The sequence below is a fragment of the Thyridium curvatum genome (assembly GCF_004353045.1).
Source record: "Thyridium curvatum strain D216 chromosome Unknown NODE_16_length_530760_cov_82.129700, whole genome shotgun sequence".
NCBI lineage: Eukaryota > Fungi > Ascomycota > Sordariomycetes > Thyridiales > Thyridiaceae > Thyridium > Thyridium curvatum.
In genome coordinates, this window is record NW_022156771.1 from 101,490 (window position 1) to 119,005 (window position 17,516).

The 17,516-nt window shown below is 54.3% G+C and overlaps 7 protein-coding genes across 7 annotated transcripts; 4 read left to right on the forward strand and 3 right to left on the reverse strand.

Moving 5' to 3' along the window:
• Nucleotides 1-1,486: 1,486 nt before the first annotated feature.
• Nucleotides 1,487-3,100, reverse strand: E0L32_003580 (uncharacterized protein; the record flags this gene model as incomplete). Its single annotated transcript, XM_031137896.1, has 4 exons — nt 1,487-2,499; nt 2,559-2,636; nt 2,694-2,795; nt 2,845-3,100. The coding sequence occupies 4 exons, from the start codon at nt 3,098-3,100 to the stop codon at nt 1,487-1,489; spliced, it is 1,449 nt and encodes a 482-aa protein (XP_030998350.1).
• A 390-nt stretch (nt 3,101-3,490) lies between these two features.
• E0L32_003581 (uncharacterized protein) lies at nt 3,491-4,409 on the forward strand (the record flags this gene model as incomplete). Its single annotated transcript, XM_031137897.1, has 4 exons — nt 3,491-3,565; nt 3,620-3,899; nt 3,950-4,323; nt 4,392-4,409. 4 exons carry the CDS (start codon nt 3,491-3,493, stop codon nt 4,407-4,409), a joined length of 747 nt encoding a protein of 248 aa, XP_030998351.1.
• Nucleotides 4,410-4,587: 178 nt separating this feature from the next.
• E0L32_003582 (uncharacterized protein) lies at nt 4,588-5,721 on the reverse strand (the record flags this gene model as incomplete). Its single annotated transcript, XM_031137898.1, has 3 exons — nt 4,588-5,084; nt 5,139-5,547; nt 5,626-5,721. The coding sequence occupies 3 exons, from the start codon at nt 5,719-5,721 to the stop codon at nt 4,588-4,590; spliced, it is 1,002 nt and encodes a 333-aa protein (XP_030998352.1).
• A 555-nt stretch (nt 5,722-6,276) lies between these two features.
• On the forward strand, nt 6,277-8,903 carry E0L32_003583 (uncharacterized protein; the record flags this gene model as incomplete). The annotated part of the gene is made up of 2 exons (XM_031137899.1): nt 6,277-6,475; nt 6,541-8,903. The coding sequence occupies 2 exons, from the start codon at nt 6,277-6,279 to the stop codon at nt 8,901-8,903; spliced, it is 2,562 nt and encodes an 853-aa protein (XP_030998353.1).
• Nucleotides 8,904-10,086: 1,183 nt separating this feature from the next.
• E0L32_003584 (uncharacterized protein) lies at nt 10,087-11,211 on the forward strand (the record flags this gene model as incomplete). Its single annotated transcript, XM_031137900.1, has 1 exon — nt 10,087-11,211. One exon carries the CDS (start codon nt 10,087-10,089, stop codon nt 11,209-11,211), a length of 1,125 nt encoding a protein of 374 aa, XP_030998354.1.
• Nucleotides 11,212-12,473: 1,262 nt separating this feature from the next.
• Nucleotides 12,474-15,682, forward strand: E0L32_003585 (uncharacterized protein; the record flags this gene model as incomplete). Its single annotated transcript, XM_031137901.1, has 4 exons — nt 12,474-12,591; nt 12,672-12,829; nt 12,903-15,529; nt 15,592-15,682. 4 exons carry the CDS (start codon nt 12,474-12,476, stop codon nt 15,680-15,682), a joined length of 2,994 nt encoding a protein of 997 aa, XP_030998355.1.
• Nucleotides 15,683-16,107: 425 nt separating this feature from the next.
• E0L32_003586 (uncharacterized protein) lies at nt 16,108-16,955 on the reverse strand (the record flags this gene model as incomplete). Its single annotated transcript, XM_031137902.1, has 4 exons — nt 16,108-16,251; nt 16,340-16,794; nt 16,879-16,897; nt 16,953-16,955. The coding sequence occupies 4 exons, from the start codon at nt 16,953-16,955 to the stop codon at nt 16,108-16,110; spliced, it is 621 nt and encodes a 206-aa protein (XP_030998356.1).
• Between the last annotated feature and the right edge of the window lie 561 nt (nt 16,956-17,516).

Sequence of the window (17,516 nt, forward strand, 5' to 3'; positions counted from 1 at the left end):
CCCTGACCGGATGCCCGAATGTAGCGAAGACGGGAGGGCCGCTTGAGCAGATGCTCGGGGGTGGTCCACGATATGCTCACCGATTGACAGCTCAGCGAAGCTTTCCGCTGGCATTGGTGTTCCACATACGCAAAAAAAGCTAACCGCCGTCAAAAGTTCGATGTCCGATGCTGTGTGGCGATGGCTCCCAGGGTTTCAACGATGTCTTATCTGCAACAACAGCGCACACACACCCCTCTCTCTCCTTGTGTTTTCCCCGCAAACTTGTCACACATGTCATCTGCCACTCCTGTTGTGGCACTCTTCTCTGTTACTGCCTGACCGGCCGGCAACACACCCTCGAAGCTTGTCTCGACGGCAATAACGCCCAAGGGGGGTGTGAGGTGAGGGGGACACTCCGGCCTCCAGACCGGCCATGCACCAGTGTTGACCGAGTCTTTCGAGCGAGGGGAGGAGGAAACCACCCCCTTCCTGTTCTCCAGTGCTGTGTAACACACTCCGCGCCACAGCGAAAGTAAGTGGTGTGTAAGGTATGTGTATGCGTGTATACGTATGCAGGAATCTATGCCGTGCAACGCCGTTGAACGTAAACGGACGGGGGTGCTTTTTAGGCCTTGTCTTCGCTGTTCGTGCATTCACCCAGCGTCACCTCCAAATACCATCGGAGAGGGCATTGGGCAGCCAGAGAGAGGCATGCATACATACACACGCATGCACACGCGCAATCACACGGCTGGTAACTCAGCCGAGGTGGGTAGAAAGCATGCGAGAGGAAGCCCAACAACATGATTGTTGCAGAGAGGGGGGGAGGAGGGGTTGGCAAGGATCCTTGGGGCTGAGCAAAAAACAAGGAAACCGAGATATGTGCTGCAGGCGAGGCTGCCATTGGGGAACAGCCCGCATCGTGGCTTGCATGAGGGGGAGAGCTGCATGGTATTCGGTGGCTGCTTTGTCCCGCGCGCATTTCATTTATATATCACCCCCTACCGCGTCTCGCCTGCTTTTGTCGGATGGGTCGAGCGGAGTTTCGCTCTCGTCATGTTTCTGTCATCCAAGAGCTGTTTCACATTCTTGGGGGACATGGTCTGATAACACTCTTGGAATGAGGTCCGAACCCGGGAGTCGGAGAAAAGTGCGGCAGGCTGGACCGTTCGAGGCAAGACAGCTTTCGTCGACGTGCAGAAAGACATTGACAGACAGTTCACAATCATTGGCATAAAACGGCTCGAACAGATTGTCGATCATTGGACGATCGGCAAACCCCTATGCAGCGTCAACGGCTTTGCTGATGCATTTTTCACATGTCTTTTTCGCCCCCTGGACATCAAGACCGAAATGTCGCATGCGGCAATGCGGTTTGGGATGCAGCTCGCCTTAATCGTCTAGAGCAGGGTCTGGGATACCTGGGCAGTGCCAATCGCCTTGTCTGGACACCAATCCGCCTCGAAATAGGGTATCAATTGAGGTATGATGCGAGAACGACTTGCTAGAGCTGTTCCCTCGGCGCGAAGGCCACCTCGGGAGGTATCCTGAATGTGGCGCAGAACATCGACTTGGCTGGTGCAACGTTCCTCACATGGTGGACAAATACTTCTTTGTCCTTTTCTGCATCCCCAAGGCGCATCTCGATGCCCAGCTGCTCTGTGATCCTTTCACAAATATCCAGCTTCGGAGTGTCGTCGTCGCTTTTCACCGCGAAGCAGTGTACGTGCACGAGGGGCAGCTTTGTACTCGTGTGTGGAGTGAACAGAGCCTCCTCACCGGCATAGAGGCCCTTGTAGGAGGGCAGGAATGTGATAGCCGATGCCGGCAGATTCATCACAAAGTGAGAGATAGTAGGGGGGACGGGTATCTCCAGGGGTGGCGGGTTCGCTTGCGGCTTGCTGCGCGATCCCTTCTTCGGCTTCTGCTGGATGACTGCACGCTCGCCTTTCCTCGAAGCAGCCAGGACTGAATCTGCTGCTTTTCTGATAAACGTGCGTCCATCATCATTGAACGGGCGTACATATTGTTGAACCTTGCACCCCAAATTAGTCCCGCCATCGGTGAGCAGCCATTGTTTTAGATCTGGGCCACGTACCTTGTTGCGGGTGATGGAATCCTGGAGATAGTGAAAGCTCTCCGGGTTCATGTCGTTTGCCCAGACAAAGACGCCCTTCTTACCAGCGGGGACCGCAAATGGGCCGATTCCTGCCATGGCGTCACACACGACCTCCCCGGGCTGGAAGGATTTGACGATCCTCGTGTGCTCTCCTTCGAGCTTGCTGTTCCAATAAACCTTGGAGTAGTCAAACTTGAAGGTACAATTGTGCTCCCTGACTTCCACATTCAAGTCGTCGGGACCGGCTAGTACCTCGTAGGCAAAGGTGCGAAATTCTGACTCGGTGCCTACATTGTCAATTTTGTTGATGACAGTCTTGATGGCAGGGTTCTTGTCTACAAGAACTTGCGCAAGGACATGCTTGTAGGGCAGAAAATGACTCCGCAGGTTCAAATGTGCTTTCTGATGTCAGCATCTCACGTCACTGAGTGTCTCCTGAGATTCTTTGAAAACTCACCAACATGACCAGCAGTGTTGAAGCTTGATTGTATATCGTCGTGAAACTCTTCTGGCAAGAGAGACTGCAGTACATCCCCTATGAGATAACGTCAGCTCAGACTCATCACAATGAGGGCTACAACGAGCCACATACGGGCGGTCCAGTAGTCGTAGTCAAGCTCCAGTGTGTACGGGAGAAGACTAAGCTCATTCTTCTCGGCACCCTGCCGGATTACCTCGCCCCAACTTGTAGGCGCTTATGGGATATTAGCAGGTTTCTTTCTTTTGCAGATTTTTGCACTTACCAGTGGCTGAGATGCCAGGCCTGAGTAGCAGACATTTGCGTCCCTTCGCAGCCGGGTCGTCCTTGGCAGGGTCATCGACGATGGATGACACCCGCTCCTGTCGTAGGAGATCACCACTCTTCTCCAGAGATTTGCGGTATTCGGAAACCTTCTTGATATCGTAGACTCTCGCCGCTGCGATGTCGTACCTCTTTGAAAATAATGCCCGGTTCAGCACCGACGCATTGCGGATGATCGGCGGGCGAAAGACACCCATTTCTCCCGTTTCACCCGTGCTTGAGCCCTTGTCATCAGATCCCATGATAGGCTTCTCACAGAAACTACAAAGTCAGCGAGATGAAAATAGTTGTCACCGAAATGAGTCCATTTTCATCCGCGGTCTTGTGAGGCTCTGTGGTTCAGGCGTAGCTCAAATGGTGAGGCTAAACTAAAATTTTAGCGCTTTCGAGCAAACGTGGCTTGGCGTTCACAAGGCTGATTGGATCGTGTGGCGGTACTAACACGCTTGACTTGGTGATGTCAACGAAATCGCGTCTCTCGAGATATAACTTTCAAGCTGTCTGCCTAAGCAGGTGCTAGAACATGTTACGGAAGCTCAATGGGCTTTCCCATTAACTCATACTCTGCAAAAAACTCACTTCTCGCAATGTCCAAGAAGAGGACGCTAGATGCGTTCTTCACGACAACGCCCAAGAAACAGAAAACCGACCAGAAGCAAACTGTCAGTCGAGTGCACGCAGTATTATTTCTCGTCTAAGGCTCATTATGTGAACAGACTGGATACTCTACTCATCAAACATACCCATTTCCCATCTCTGAACTTCCACCGGCTATTGGCAAAGAGCTGTCGTCTCTACCAGCCCGGCCAGGAAGGCAAATAAATGACCAGCTGGACCTGGACCTGCTTTACTTTGAGCCCTATGTCCCAGGCTACATCGCCAAGGACTTGTTCGAATTCCTTCGGTCAAATCTCCCCTTCTACCGGGTTGAGTATGATATCAAGCGCGGTGGCTTTTCAACCCACATCAGGACACCAAGGTGGGTTGTGAACATGTGTATGGGGTGGAACAGGCCAAGACTGATCTCCTATGAAGGTTCACTACAGTCTTCGGGCTTGATGAAACATCTCGATTCGACGAAGACGGAAAGGTCGTTGATGCAAAATCCCGCGCCAAAGCCGAGGACAAAGCATATGCCCGCTATGCGCCACGCCCGATCCCAAAGTGCCTCGATGATCTCCGGGTATCGACAGAAGCGGCAACTGGTTGCAGATTCAACTTTTGCCTCGTCAACTATTATGCATCAGGAGCAGACAGCATCTCCTTCCATAGCGATGATGAGCGCTTCCTCGGTCCAGAGCCTGCCATTGCTTCATTCTCACTGGGGGCCAGCCGAGATTTCCTCATGAAACACAAGCCCATACCACCAGTGGAAGGCAGCCCTCCACAACCAGAGCTCAAGCAGCTTAAACTACCTCTCGTAAGTGGTGATATGATCTTGATGCGCGGGCGGACACAAGCCAATTGGCTGCACTCAATCCCTAAAAGATCCGGCAAGAACGATAAGGGGGGAAGGATAAATATCACCTTCCGGAGGGCGATGGTCAAAGGAGGGACGGATAATTATTATAATTATAATGTTGGTACCGGGCCAGTGTTTCGGTGGGATGAGACCAGTAGGGAGATGGTATTGTGGCAGTCATGATAGAATTCATGCCTCAGGAGGAAAGATGTGATCCCGACACTACTTTCCTAGTCTCATCTGGGCCTGGGCGTACTTGCGCAGACCTCTCAAGAACACTTGATATCCTACACCCTGGTTGTCCTCGACGTGGAAGATCTCGGTGAGGCGGATTTGCCATGGAGGGTAGCCGGATAGTTCCACGTTCGGACTGAAGAGCAGGAGCAGGTCAGGTTCGCCCATAACACCCTCGCTCAACTCGGCGTCAATCAAGTCAATGCTGACATCGGCGGCCGAGATCTTGGATCGCTGGGCCATCTCTGCTAGCGTCTTCGTAAGATCAACCAGCGAGTCTCGTCCGTCTTCAGCCGAGAGAAGCATGATGGAGATGTGCCCTTCGTCCGTGTCTTCTCGTCCTCGCTCTCGGGTTGAAGGCGCGGATTCAATCGAGGGCACATGGGGCGCTCGCAGTGTCAACGCTGGATGGACACGGCCGAAGTAGGCTGCGAGCTTTTGAGACACAGCCCTATGAGTCTCAGGGAGATAGCTCTTGAGGATTCCTGGCATGTATTGTTAGCTCCTAAATTCGTTCCCCTCTCTGCGCCTCGACGTACCTGTCTTTTCATATACAGAGAGCATTGGAATCCCGGCAGACGCACACCAAGCTGCGAGATCTGCCACCTCATTGACCAGCCTTTCGAGCTCTGCTCCACCTCTGCCATCGTCTTCAAGCTTCAGGATCACACTGAGATGCTTTGGCAGTCTCATCAAATCCTTGACGTCGCGCTCTATGATCTCTGGGGTGCGATGATGGTAGTACATGATGGAGTACACTTGATCTCGGACTGCGTGGTATGCTTGTCGAATTCGAATGTAGAGAGAAAAGATCGTGTGGATGATGGTGAAGAAGAAAACATTAAGCTGTGCTCGGATGAACCGTCGCACCTGAAAGCGAGAGCCTCCATCGCGACGACGGCTATGTCTTCGACTTGGAGACCTCGATGGCGGGGTGGGTAGGTAGGGCTGCCGACAGGTTAGTTTCTTGAGAAGCGTTCTTGGTGGAATCGCCTCCTAGAGGTTCACGGGCACAAGTCGATTTACCTGCAACAGCCGGGTTCTCTCCTCCTTGGTGAGCAGCTTGTGGCCAAACTTCTCATCCCGCCGGTACAGGTCGGTATCTTTCGCAGTAAACGGCATACTTGGGACAAGGTCAGGCGAAAAAGACAATCGTGGGTATAAAACAGGACAATCTATACTCGTAACAAAGAGTAGTCAGTACGAAAGACAAAAGAATGAATTTATGAGGTCATGGGCAGAGCTGTTCTGCCTGCGACGAGATATGAAAAGAACACAAGATGAGAAGAGGAAGAGTGGAAGCATGTGGCAAGCATGCGACCAATCACTGCGTCAGCAGAGTCCAGCCACCAAAGGGATACTCTAGCGCTGACGAAATAGCTGGGGCTGAGGCCAGCTACGCGCTGGAAGTCCCCACAAAGCTGCCTTGTTTTAGCGGTTTGTACTGGAGGGGAAGGCTAGAGAGTTCAGTGCTCCGAGCAGCGAATAGCGCACATGCGACCGACCCCATAATTCAACTCCAACACAATCACGTCGCGTTCAGCGCAGCTAGGATCGCCAACTGAAACACTACGACTTCCATTGATGACATTTGTCATTTGGGCAGCTCAGCAGCTCAGCATCTGATCTCGCTTCTGGCGCAGTCATCCATGGGGAGATAGCCAGCCAACTGGAGCAATGGAGAGGGCTGGGTCGGGAGGCTCAAGGGCCCTTTTTCCCAAAGGCCCCAGCTTCACACTTGATGACTTCTCCGGCAAGGACTTCATTGTGCGAGACTTTGTTGATTCACTGGCGGAGACAGCAGTACCTGCAAACAGGCGGTCTGGTCCAGCGCACCAGGCATTCGACCCCAAGCCCCTAATCAGGACCTTTGAGAGTGAGTTGGACGTTGCCCCGCTGCTTTGTTATCCTGGACTGCAATACTCACATGATGTGTTCCAGATGCCCTATCCCAGCTAGGATCGCTCACTGAAGACCTTCAGGAACGAGAGTCCGAGATTCTCTCTCATGTGCGGCGGGCCGAGATCCAACATGACCAGACTCTTGACACTCTCGGGCGCAAGCTTGACCAATCAATGGAGCAGTTCGAGGCGTTGGATCTTAGTTTGAACAACCCCAACGGAACAAATGCCTATGATAGAGGCAGCCGGGCAGATGGAGGTGGCAATATCGCCGTACAGATTGGCGAGAAACTGGAAGAGCTAGACAGGAAGCGAAGGAGAGCGCTGGACGCCAACTTCCTGATCCAGTGCTGGATGGAGGTTTGCGAGACTGGTGAGCTGTCGTCGTTACAGGATATACAAAGGCAAGGTGGCGCAGAAAACAAGGTCCGATGCGCCGTCATTGCGCGACAACTGATGCGCATCAGCCAACGACTGGATCCGACATCATGGAGTCAAACAAACGGCACCCGTGGCAATGGGATTACAAACGGCGTTACCGGGACGAGTCGAAAACACAACACACGAGAAGTGTTGGAGAAGTTCTCCGAGACTCTCGAACAGGATCTGCTGAAGCAATTCAACAACAGCTACCGCCGGCAGAACTTCGATGACATGATGGAGTGTGCGAAGGTGCTTCACGACTTCAACGGAGGCGCCAGTGTCATTGCCATCTTCGTCAACCAGCACCAGTTCTTCATCGACCGCGACCAGCTTCTCACTGATGAAGTGACGACAGATGGCGAGATGTGGGACCAGTTGGCTGATCCTGACTCTGACCCGCCAGGCGTCGAGCCTAGCCTCCAGTCTCTTGTCGACGAAGTCAAGATTGTGATGCAAGAGGAATCTTTCATCATCAAACGCGCCTTCCCTTATTACGAAACTGTCCTGATCAAGTTCATTCAGCGTGTCTTCCAGCAGTCTATCCAGCAAAGACTTGAGATGGTCCTTGAGAAGGCGAATACTATTTCGTCTCTGGCCTTCCTGAGATCTCTCCACGCTTCAAGAGCCTATATCAGTGCGCTTATCGAGGATCTCAAGACTCATGGCTTGACGGAGAATCCCGAACCATGCTCGGCACAGATTTCTCAGACACTAGACCAACAGATGGAAGAGTTGTTCGTCCCGTATCTAGTTGGTAACTCTTATATCGACCGCGAAAGAAAGAGTTTGGAGGAGATGTACAACTCTCTTTTGTTCAAGTTTACCCTCTATCATTCGAGGCGGCAGAAGGCGCCTCGTGGATTCATGGCGGCTATTGCTCAACAGGGCACACAACTCATTGCCTCAGCTAAGGACGCATACATGGAGCGCCTCGATTCTTCTGATCTTACGCCGACTCAGAAGGCGATGATGCTCCGAGTTGCTGGCATCCAAGACACGGATAAGAAGAACGAGATCGAGGTCTCGGAGGAAGACGGTGTGCTCAGTGTTGCGAATGCGAAGCGTATGATGACATGGCTCGCGGAAAGTGTGCGGCGGACATTAGAGCTCGGAACAGCCAGTGACACCCCCAAGGACGTCAGTGTGCTTCTCAACCTGCTCCTTACTAGTATGGGCAAAGTCTACGTCGAGACCGCGCTTGATGCTGCGCTTGATCAGGCCACCCTGCAAGAAAACGTCAAGGTCGAGCCCGACCTTAGCTACCTGCCTAATGTTCGACCGGCAGTCACTATCACAAACATCATGTCACGGTTTATGGCCACGGTTCTCATCAGGCTGGCCGAGTCAAACACCACGGTACGAAGACATATGGAAGCACAGACCAAGATGGGGATGGAATCCATCGAAAAGAAGACAAACGCTGTGATGAAGACGACCGTCGACGTTGTCATCAACTGGGTGACCAGATCTCTCGCGACGCAGAAGAAGACCGACTTTCGGCCGAGGGATGACGACCTGGAGACGCTCGTCGATTCTCTCCAAACGCAGACCTGTCTCACGATCACCACGTTCCTGAATCGGGTTGCGATTCTTCTGAACCAGTCTGTGGATGGCCACAACCTCGAAATCATCTCGAGCGAGCTCGCCCTCGCCATCCACAAATTGCTGTTTGACCACTTCAGGAAATTCCCCGTGAACGCTACTGGCGGTCTCATGGTCACCAAGGATATTGCCAAGTACGTTTCAACGCTGAAGGAGTGGCCCTTGACCAAGGAGGTGGAGGGCATCGTCGAGGTGTTGACCGAAGTGGGATATCTGTTCATCATCGGTCCTGAAGCGCTGAGGGAGAGGTCGAGGAATTTGGCATCGGGGCCAGTGGGTCTGGGCAAGAGGCTGCACAAGGCAGACTTCAAAGCATTCGTGCAGAGGAGAGAAGACGCCAGCAGTGTCGGCATCCAGAGTGTGCTGGCTGGGCTGTGATTCTTGGAGGGAAAGGCCCCCGAGGCTTATAAGTGTGTAATGATTATGATTACAGTGACGTTTCATCGAAGAATTGATACCAGTTTTTGCAGTCCTATTCCCGCTCTGAAAGAACAACTCCTCAGCTGTGCATTAACTCGGACTGATATGGCTTGCGTTAGTTATACTAGGTACGCCTTTGAGGGTTCGGCTGATCCGGCCACCAGTCTCGTGGTCGGCTAGGACTCGTTCCACCGGTGCTGTTGTTCATCGGTCTCATGCTTACCACTCTGCTGTCAGATTATATTGCAGACACCTACCCATGTTTTGGTACGACGTCGACGCAATCTCGCTGATGCCGAAGTCGGTATAAGACGACCCTGCCTCGTCCGTCCATTTCAGCTTAATTGTGGACTTCAGTAACCTACGATGTTGGAGGGAGCAAAGACAAAAATAGGACAAGGCTATGGCAAGCCCTCAAGAACCGACCTTGGCATGCATGTCCGGGCTGTAGATCTCTTGCAAAGTGCGTCTGATGCAAACTGCACAATTCTGATTGCAGTTGGTTACCCACCGCTTGAGGCTGAGTTACACCTCCTCGACCCTGGTTCGTGACAACAAGCGTTGTCCCACACCGCTTGGGATATGCATATGGCCCTGCAACGTCAAAATCAACTGGCGAATTGTAGAGCCCGCTGGGCGTCAAATCCGGCCTAGTCCGTCTTGCGACTCTTTGAACATGCAAAAGTCCCGCGCAGAAGGAACCGCCCCAACACGCCTCGGTGGAGTGGCAGTGACATCTTTTGACAGCTTTTGCGGAGAGCCTTGTCGGTTTGGCTCATTTTGCGTCTTGGCCGCGCCTGTGCGTGGACCTGAAAGGGCATTTCGCTTCGCTCTCGGGGATGCGGTGGTAGTTGTGGAGGTACAACACGAGGCAAGCCATGCGCTGGTTCGTCCACTTGACGATCTTGGGTGATGGCGGAGACCGGGGCTGGGTATCACGGGTAGTAAGATATGCTGCTGGTGTGCCCACACCAGATGAGAGCGGACCAGAACATATCAGTGGCTGTTTCCCGGCTCGTTGGTGTTTTGTTCTTTTATGACGCCGGCTTGGGAGACCTGGAGTCTTCTTGTGTCTTCATCTCCTCTCACACCATCATCTAGAGTTCTGTGTTCTGGTATTCCTAGCCCAAGGCCAGACAAGATGCCCAGCCCTATCGAGGATCTAGAACTAGCCTGCCCAAGTGGCGGAAAGTTTTACATTTGTGACAAAGCCAAGTTCCAGTTCCTGGGCTGCTGTACCAGCGATCCATGCACTGATGGATCGGGCAACTGTCCTCAGGGCAACCTACGCACCTCGACGTTCCGCAAAGACAAAAACACTTACGACCGGATACAGCCGCAGCTGTGTGCAGCTCCGTACAGCGGAGCTACATACTGGTTCACCTGCCTGAACGAAGGCCTAAGCGTCCAGCCGTTTCTCGGATGCTGCAAGACGCCGCCATGCTCATCCGGCGGATGCCCTCAGGACTCCTTGGTCGCCGCGAGGTTACATGACGATAGCTATAAGAAGGCGATGTTCCTGTCGCCGACTGCCACTTCCGGCTCCGCGAAACCATCGAGTACCACATCATCGACAACGTCTGCAGGGTCGACGACGACGGCGGCGGCCTCGGCACCTGCAGTGACTCCCGGTCAGGAAAGTACAGCAGACCATGGTCAACTACCGACAGGGGCGATCATCGGAATCAGTGTCGGCGTGGCAGCAGTCGTCCTCGTGGCCGTGGGCTTCCTGCTCTACAAGTGCGGTTGGCGGCAGAGCGGAAGAAGGGAGGAGGAGAGACATGTGATGCCGATGCCTTCGGCGGCAGGGTCCGAGCCTTATCAGCCATACCAGGGCAAGATCGAGAGCCCCTACAAAGGTGACCTTGACCGGCTTTCGGCTTCTCTCGCGGGATACCTGCTAACATATCTGCCAGACTCTTTTGCTAGCAGTCCCACTGCCGTGAACTTCAGCCAATCCCCTTACTCCGACCAGCGGGAGTTGACACCGCACCGGCCCCCGTCCAGCATGGCCGGCTCTCCAGGTATGTCCTGGGTGGGCACGGACAGCGGCCGGGTGTCGTGTGCTTCCAGCGCAGCAACACACGGCTGGGCCGGGGGCGGTGGCCCACAAAGCTGGCATCTTTCGGGCGTGCCCGAGACGGCAGCGGCCCGGTATTCATATGACCCGGCCGAGCTCCCAGCCACCCGGCCTACCGAGCCGGCGGTGGAGCTGCCGACCTCGGAGACGGGTATGTCGTATCATAGCAGGGGACCGAACCGTTGATGGCAAGGACTGGATGTTATTTTTCAATGAGGATACCCGGACTTGGGGAAATGGGAGCGGATATATTGGTCAAGCTATTGGTCAAGCGTGGAAGAATCAGTTGGATAGGTTTCAGAGTTCAAGAGAGGATGATGTGAGAGGAGTTTGGTGTTTCCACGATCTCATGATTCTTCACAACTGTACTTCAGAGGCATAGCAAAGGGGGGTTAGTTGTCATGTAAGCCTCGTGATTTTCCAATTGGAAGCTTCCTGTTCCTGACAAACATCTCGATGCATGAGCCAGAAGAAAATGAGTGACGCATAGGACAGCAGTGAACTTGCTCGCTCCATCATTAGAGGTCGAAGAACTCCATGAATGCAGGAAAAGAAACTTTGAAGTCTGAGGCATAGATAGCACTGTATTTTCATCGATGCTGTCAAAGGAGATCAGGGCTGGGCTCCGTGACCTGGCCGACCCAGCTTTTTGTTCGGCCAGTCCGCCATGTTTGGTGTCTGCTTGGAAGAGAGCAGCAACTGGGTGCATGTGTTCGTCCCGATCTGCACCAGATCTCAGGCTTGAGGGGCCCGATTTGATGTTTCAGCAGGACGGTGCGGCACGCGGGATCCAGGCTTTTGCGGACATCGGCGTGCAGGTACCACTAAAAATATTCCCGATGTGCCTGCCCAGGTCCACCACCTACGTAAACTTGCCCGCTGTGCCCGCCCACCGGGCTCCAGTGTTGCCTCCAACCGCGGCGCTTCTAGGCCACATGGGCTCTAGCGCAGGGGTTAGCCTGCACTAAAACGTCCCAATTGCTTACATATACGACGGAGAAAGCTCACCCCGCCATCGCTAGATATTGACACGTAGAGCAAAACCTCAGAAAAAGTCTGGGTCTGGTCCTTGCAATACAGGCTGGCAGTTTCGAATTGCCACTCACGCTCTTTTTAAAGAGGACATCTGGTCTGGTCTGCAGCTCAGTCTCTAGAGGCTGCGAGGTTCAAATTCAACTCTCTTGCCAGATCGCAGTAGGAACCACGAAAAGTAGCCTACAAGGTGTCTGCATGGTGTAAACTCATTTCTTTTCCAATCTGGGAGCTATCGGCTCGGCTAGGCAGGCAGACCGACAAGAGGAGACCAGACTTACACGCCCTTTGGGACCAGATATCCCCATAGAAAATCCTCCCGTTCTTAAATACGATCGCGGGCCCCTCTACCAATTTCGCAACCTCGCGCAAACTTCCCCACTGGCCCAGCACTCACTCTCTGGGAGATCTTCAAGATGGACAACGCATATGCGCAACCCATCGACAAGGTCCTCAAGGGCCTTGGTGTCGACGCGACCAACGGCTTGACCGACAGCCAGGTCATCGACTTGCGCTCCAAGCACGGCAAGAATGGTACGTCCGGCGCAGCCTCCTCTGCCTCCACGTGAGCTTTGTGCGACAATTGAGAGTATGCCACTGACATCTTCCTGCAGCCATCGCCGAGGAACCTCCGACGCCCATCTGGGAGCTGATCCTGGAGCAGTTCAAGGACCAGCTGGTCATCATTCTTCTCGGATCCGCCGCTGTGTCCTTCGTCCTTGCGCTCTTTGAAGAGGAGGGTGGCTGGAGCGCATTCGTTGATCCCGCAGTTGTACGTCGCACTCGCAAGATCTGGTCGCAAACCATGGGCAAAAAACACCCGCTAACCTGCTCGAATACTCCAGATCCTCACAATCCTGATCTTGAACGCCGTCGTCGGTGTGTCCCAAGAGAGCAGCGCCGAGAAGGCCATCGCGGCCTTGCAAGAGTACTCTGCCAACGAGGCTAATGTTGTTCGCAACGATGGCCAGATCTCGAGGGTCAAGGCGGAGGAGCTGGTACCTGGCGATATCATTTCCGTTGCCATTGGCGACCGCATCCCCGCAGACTGCAGGCTGATCTCGATCGAGAGCAACAGCTTCGCTGTCGACCAGGCTATCCTTACGGGCGAGTCCGAGAGTGTTGGCAAAGACGCAAGCGCCGTGGTCGCCGATGCCAAAGCTGTGAAGCAGGATCAGGTCAACATGCTCTTCTCCGGAACTACTGTTGTCACGGGCCGCGCCAAGGCTGTCGTTGTTCTGACTGGTTCGAACACGGCTATTGGAGACATCCATGAGAGCATCACCGCGCAGATTTCGGAACCCACACCCCTCAAGCAGAAGCTCAACGACTTTGGTGACACTCTTGCCAAGGTCATCACCGTCATCTGCATCGCTGTCTGGCTGATCAACATTCCCAACTTTAACGACCCCAGCCACGGAACCTGGACCAAGGGCGCCATCTACTACCTCAAGATTGCCGTGTCGCTTGGTGTCGCTGCTATTCCCGAAGGTCTCGCTGTTGTCATCACGACCTGTCTGGCGCTTGGAACCCGCAAGATGGCTGCCAAGAACGCGGTTGTGAGGTCTCTCCCCTCCGTCGAGACCCTGGGTAGCTGCAGCGTTATCTGTTCCGACAAGACCGGCACCCTGACCACCAACCAGATGAGCGTTAACAAGATCGTCTACATTGGTGAGAACGGCACTGGCCTGGAAGAGCTCGATGTCGAGGGAACTACTTTTGAGCCCAAGGGCAAGATCACGCAAAACGGCAAGGTCGTTGAAGACCTGGCGCAAAAATCCAGCACCATCCTCCAGCTGACCGAGGTCGCTGCCTTGTGCAATGACGCCCGCCTTGCCTATGATGCCCGCCTTGGTACCTTTACTAGCATCGGTGAGCCCACTGAAGGAGCTCTTCGTGTCCTCGCCGAGAAGATTGGCCCTTGTGCCCCCGAGGACTGCCACCCCGAGGACCGTGTCCACTACGCAAGCAGTTGGTATGAGAAGAAATATCAGCACCTCGCTACCTATGAATTCTCTCGCGACCGCAAGAGCATGTCTGTTCTTGTTCAGAATGGCAAGGGTCAGAAGTTGTTGGTCAAGGGCGCCCCTGAATCCATCCTCGAGCGTTGCACCCACACTTTGGTCGGTGCCCAGGGCAAGAAGGTCGCCCTGGACCGCAAGCTCACTGATCTAATCCTCCGCGAAGTTGTCGACTATGGAAACCGTGGTCTCCGTGTTATTGCCATGGCCACTGTTGAAGACGTCTCTGGAAACCCGCTCTCCAAGACTGCCAAGTCTACCTCCGATTACTCCAATCTCGAGCAGAACATGACTTTCCTTGGCCTGGTCGGCATGCTGGATCCTCCCCGTCCCGAGGTTCCTGCGTCCATTGCTAAGTGCAAGGAGGCAGGCATCCGTGTCATTGTTATCACTGGAGACAACCGCAACACGGCTGAGAGTATCTGCCGTTCGATCGGTGTCTTTGGCGAGTACGAGGATCTCAAGGGCAAGAGCTACACGGGCCGCGAGTTCGACAACCTCAGCCCCAGTGAGCAGCTCGAGGCTGCTAAGAAGGCGTCTCTGTTCTCTCGTGTCGAGCCTAGCCACAAGTCGAAGCTCGTGGATCTCCTGCAACAGCTCGGCGAGGTCGTTGCCATGACTGGCGATGGTGTCAACGATGCTCCTGCTCTCAAGAAGGCCGACATTGGTGTGGCTATGGGTTCTGGTACTGATGTTTCCAAGCTGGCAGCCGACATGGTCTTGGCTGATAACAACTTCGCCACCATTGAGGTTGCCATCGAGGAGGGCCGTTCCATCTACAACAACACTCAACAGTTCATCCGATATCTCATCTCGTCCAACATCGGCGAGGTTGTTTCCATCTTCTTGACGGCTGCCCTGGGCATGCCTGAGGCTCTTATTCCTGTTCAGCTCCTCTGGGTCAACCTCGTCACTGACGGTCTCCCCGCCACTGCGCTGTCCTTCAACCCTCCCGACCACGACATCATGCGCCGCCAACCGCGCAAGCGCGACGAGGCCCTGATTGGAGGCTGGCTCTTCCTTCGTTACCTGATCATCGGCACCTACGTTGGTCTCGCTACTGTTGCCGGCTACGCCTGGTGGTTCATGTACAACCCGGCCGGCCCCCAGATCACCTTCTCGCAGCTCTCGCGCTTCCACCACTGCAGCGCCGACTTCCCCGAGATTGGCTGCGCCATGTTCTCCAACGACATGGCCAAGTCTGCGTCGACCGTGTCCCTCTCCATCCTCGTCGTCATCGAGATGTTCAACGCCATGAACGCCCTGTCCTCGAGCGAGTCGCTCCTGACGCTGCCGCTGTGGGACAACATGATGCTCGTCTATGCCATTGCCCTGTCGATGGCGTTGCACTTTGCCCTGCTCTACACCCCGGGCCTGCAGACCCTGTTCTCGATCCTGCCCCTCGACTGGACCGAGTGGAAGGCGGTGCTGATTATCAGCGCTCCTGTCATGTAAGTGCTATTGTATACTGTTCGACTCACTTGCTACGTAGTAACTAACGCCATGCCTTTAGCCTTATCGACGAGGTTCTTAAATTGATTGAGAGGCAGTTCTTCATGCAAAAGACGACCGAGGTCGTCACCAAGACGAAGAAGGAGCAGTAACAGACGGGAAATAGAGAAGGCCGAAGAGATGTTGTGTATGATCAAGTGGCATCTGACTGATAGAGATGTAGACGCATGCATGTGTACATTACGTAGCTCATCTAGAGAAGGCTGTATAGTCAGCTCTCGGGCGGCGAGAGTGGCTTCAATACAAAAATAGAGACTTTGAAGGCTTTGCCTTCAGCGGATAGATAACAACAACATCTTCGAAACCCATTGATCACTCTCGTGGTGGCAGGTCTCAATACGCTCGACTTCATGTCTAGTCCCGTGTAGTATTAGTGATCTACCGTTGAGAGACAAGACTCTATTCGTACAATGTACAACGACCTAAGTTTCAGCAGGCCGAGAAGACGCGATGAGGTATTCGTCCTGGTCCGCGCACGAGCTCCACTACACCGGCCATACAATCCATCGCCGCGCGTTTAATCCTGACGGCCCTTGAGTAACCGCTTCGTGACCTTGTCCTTCTCGATGATGTAGACGTGTGCACCCCAGCCAGACAGGGCATCTCGGTCGACGGCGTTGAGCAGCGCCTGGGAGATGGTCTCAAACAGCTCATCGGGGCCCTGGAAATCGCCATGTCAGCAAAAGGATAAACTCTCACACGAAACCCCCATCTGTCAGGGCTCGTGGCTTCACAGAGGGTAGACATACCAGATCGGGCTCGAACAAGCTCTCGCACATGCCAAACAGCTGCTCCGTCGCCGTGCCGCTGACGATGAAGTCCTTGGCGAAGTCGATGCAGCCGATCGAGTCGAAGCCGCAGATGAAGGGCTGGCCCGTCTTGGGCTCGAGGCCGGCGACGACGGGGCTGACAAAGTAGGGGCCGAAGCGGCGCTCGTAGAGGGAGCTCGAGACGAGGTTGGCGAAGGTCTTGGGCGCGATGTGGCGCTCCTCGCGCAGGCGGTACATGTTGACCTTGTACCGGAAGAGGTCGGCGACGGTGGAGACGTCGGTCGCCAGCCCGGTCAGGCCGAGGAAGACGCCCTCGCCGTACTGGAAGATCTTGGGGAAGTTGTTGGACACGGTCAGGGCCTGCAGGCCCAGGCGCAGGTCGCAGGCGATGGCGACGCAGTCCTTGCCCACCATGGCGACGCAGGCGCCGCCGTCTGTGGACGCCGGGGGTTAGTTCTTTTTGTCTTATTCTTTGTATTCTTCGTGTGCGCTGTGTGGGATAATGGTGGAAGACGAACTTATTGAGAAGGGCGACGACTGAGAGCTGGTTAGCTGGGTTCCTGTCTACCATCATCTGAAGAGGGATGCTTACCATGGTCTATCTGAGCGATGTGGAAAGGGTCAAGAACGGCAGAATCGAGCCTTTATCGTCTGAGAATGATTGTCTGTCGGATGTGGCCGCACTGCGTGCGGCGTCGTGGTGATTCGTCGTTGGAATTGAAGCTCGTCGATGCTGGGTTTGATTGAGTGTGGTCGTGCTCGTGAGGCTTCTGGGAGCTCCCAAAGTAGATGCAAGGCAACACGCAGCTGGCGCGGCTGGCTGGGAGGTCCAGAACTGGGGCCAGTGCGGGCTCGCTAATTGGGTGATGAGAAGCTGTTGAAGTGGCCTCCACTCAGTGATGCGTGTACCGCATTTGTAGGGGCTGACCCGCCTGAAGGCCACTGGCGTGCGTAGTAGAGAGGGAGCCTACAGCTCTTTCTACCGCTGTGGGGAAAGGCTAAGGAACGACGGTAAAAGGTACGGCGAGTTATAAATTTCACCACCCCAACCGAGTAAAGTACCCGCGTAGTTGGTAGATTTAATACCCGCTTGTACTTTAACCGTGAGCAAAATATCTGCCCAGCCCACCTTCAGGCAGTACCTAGAGCTTCCATC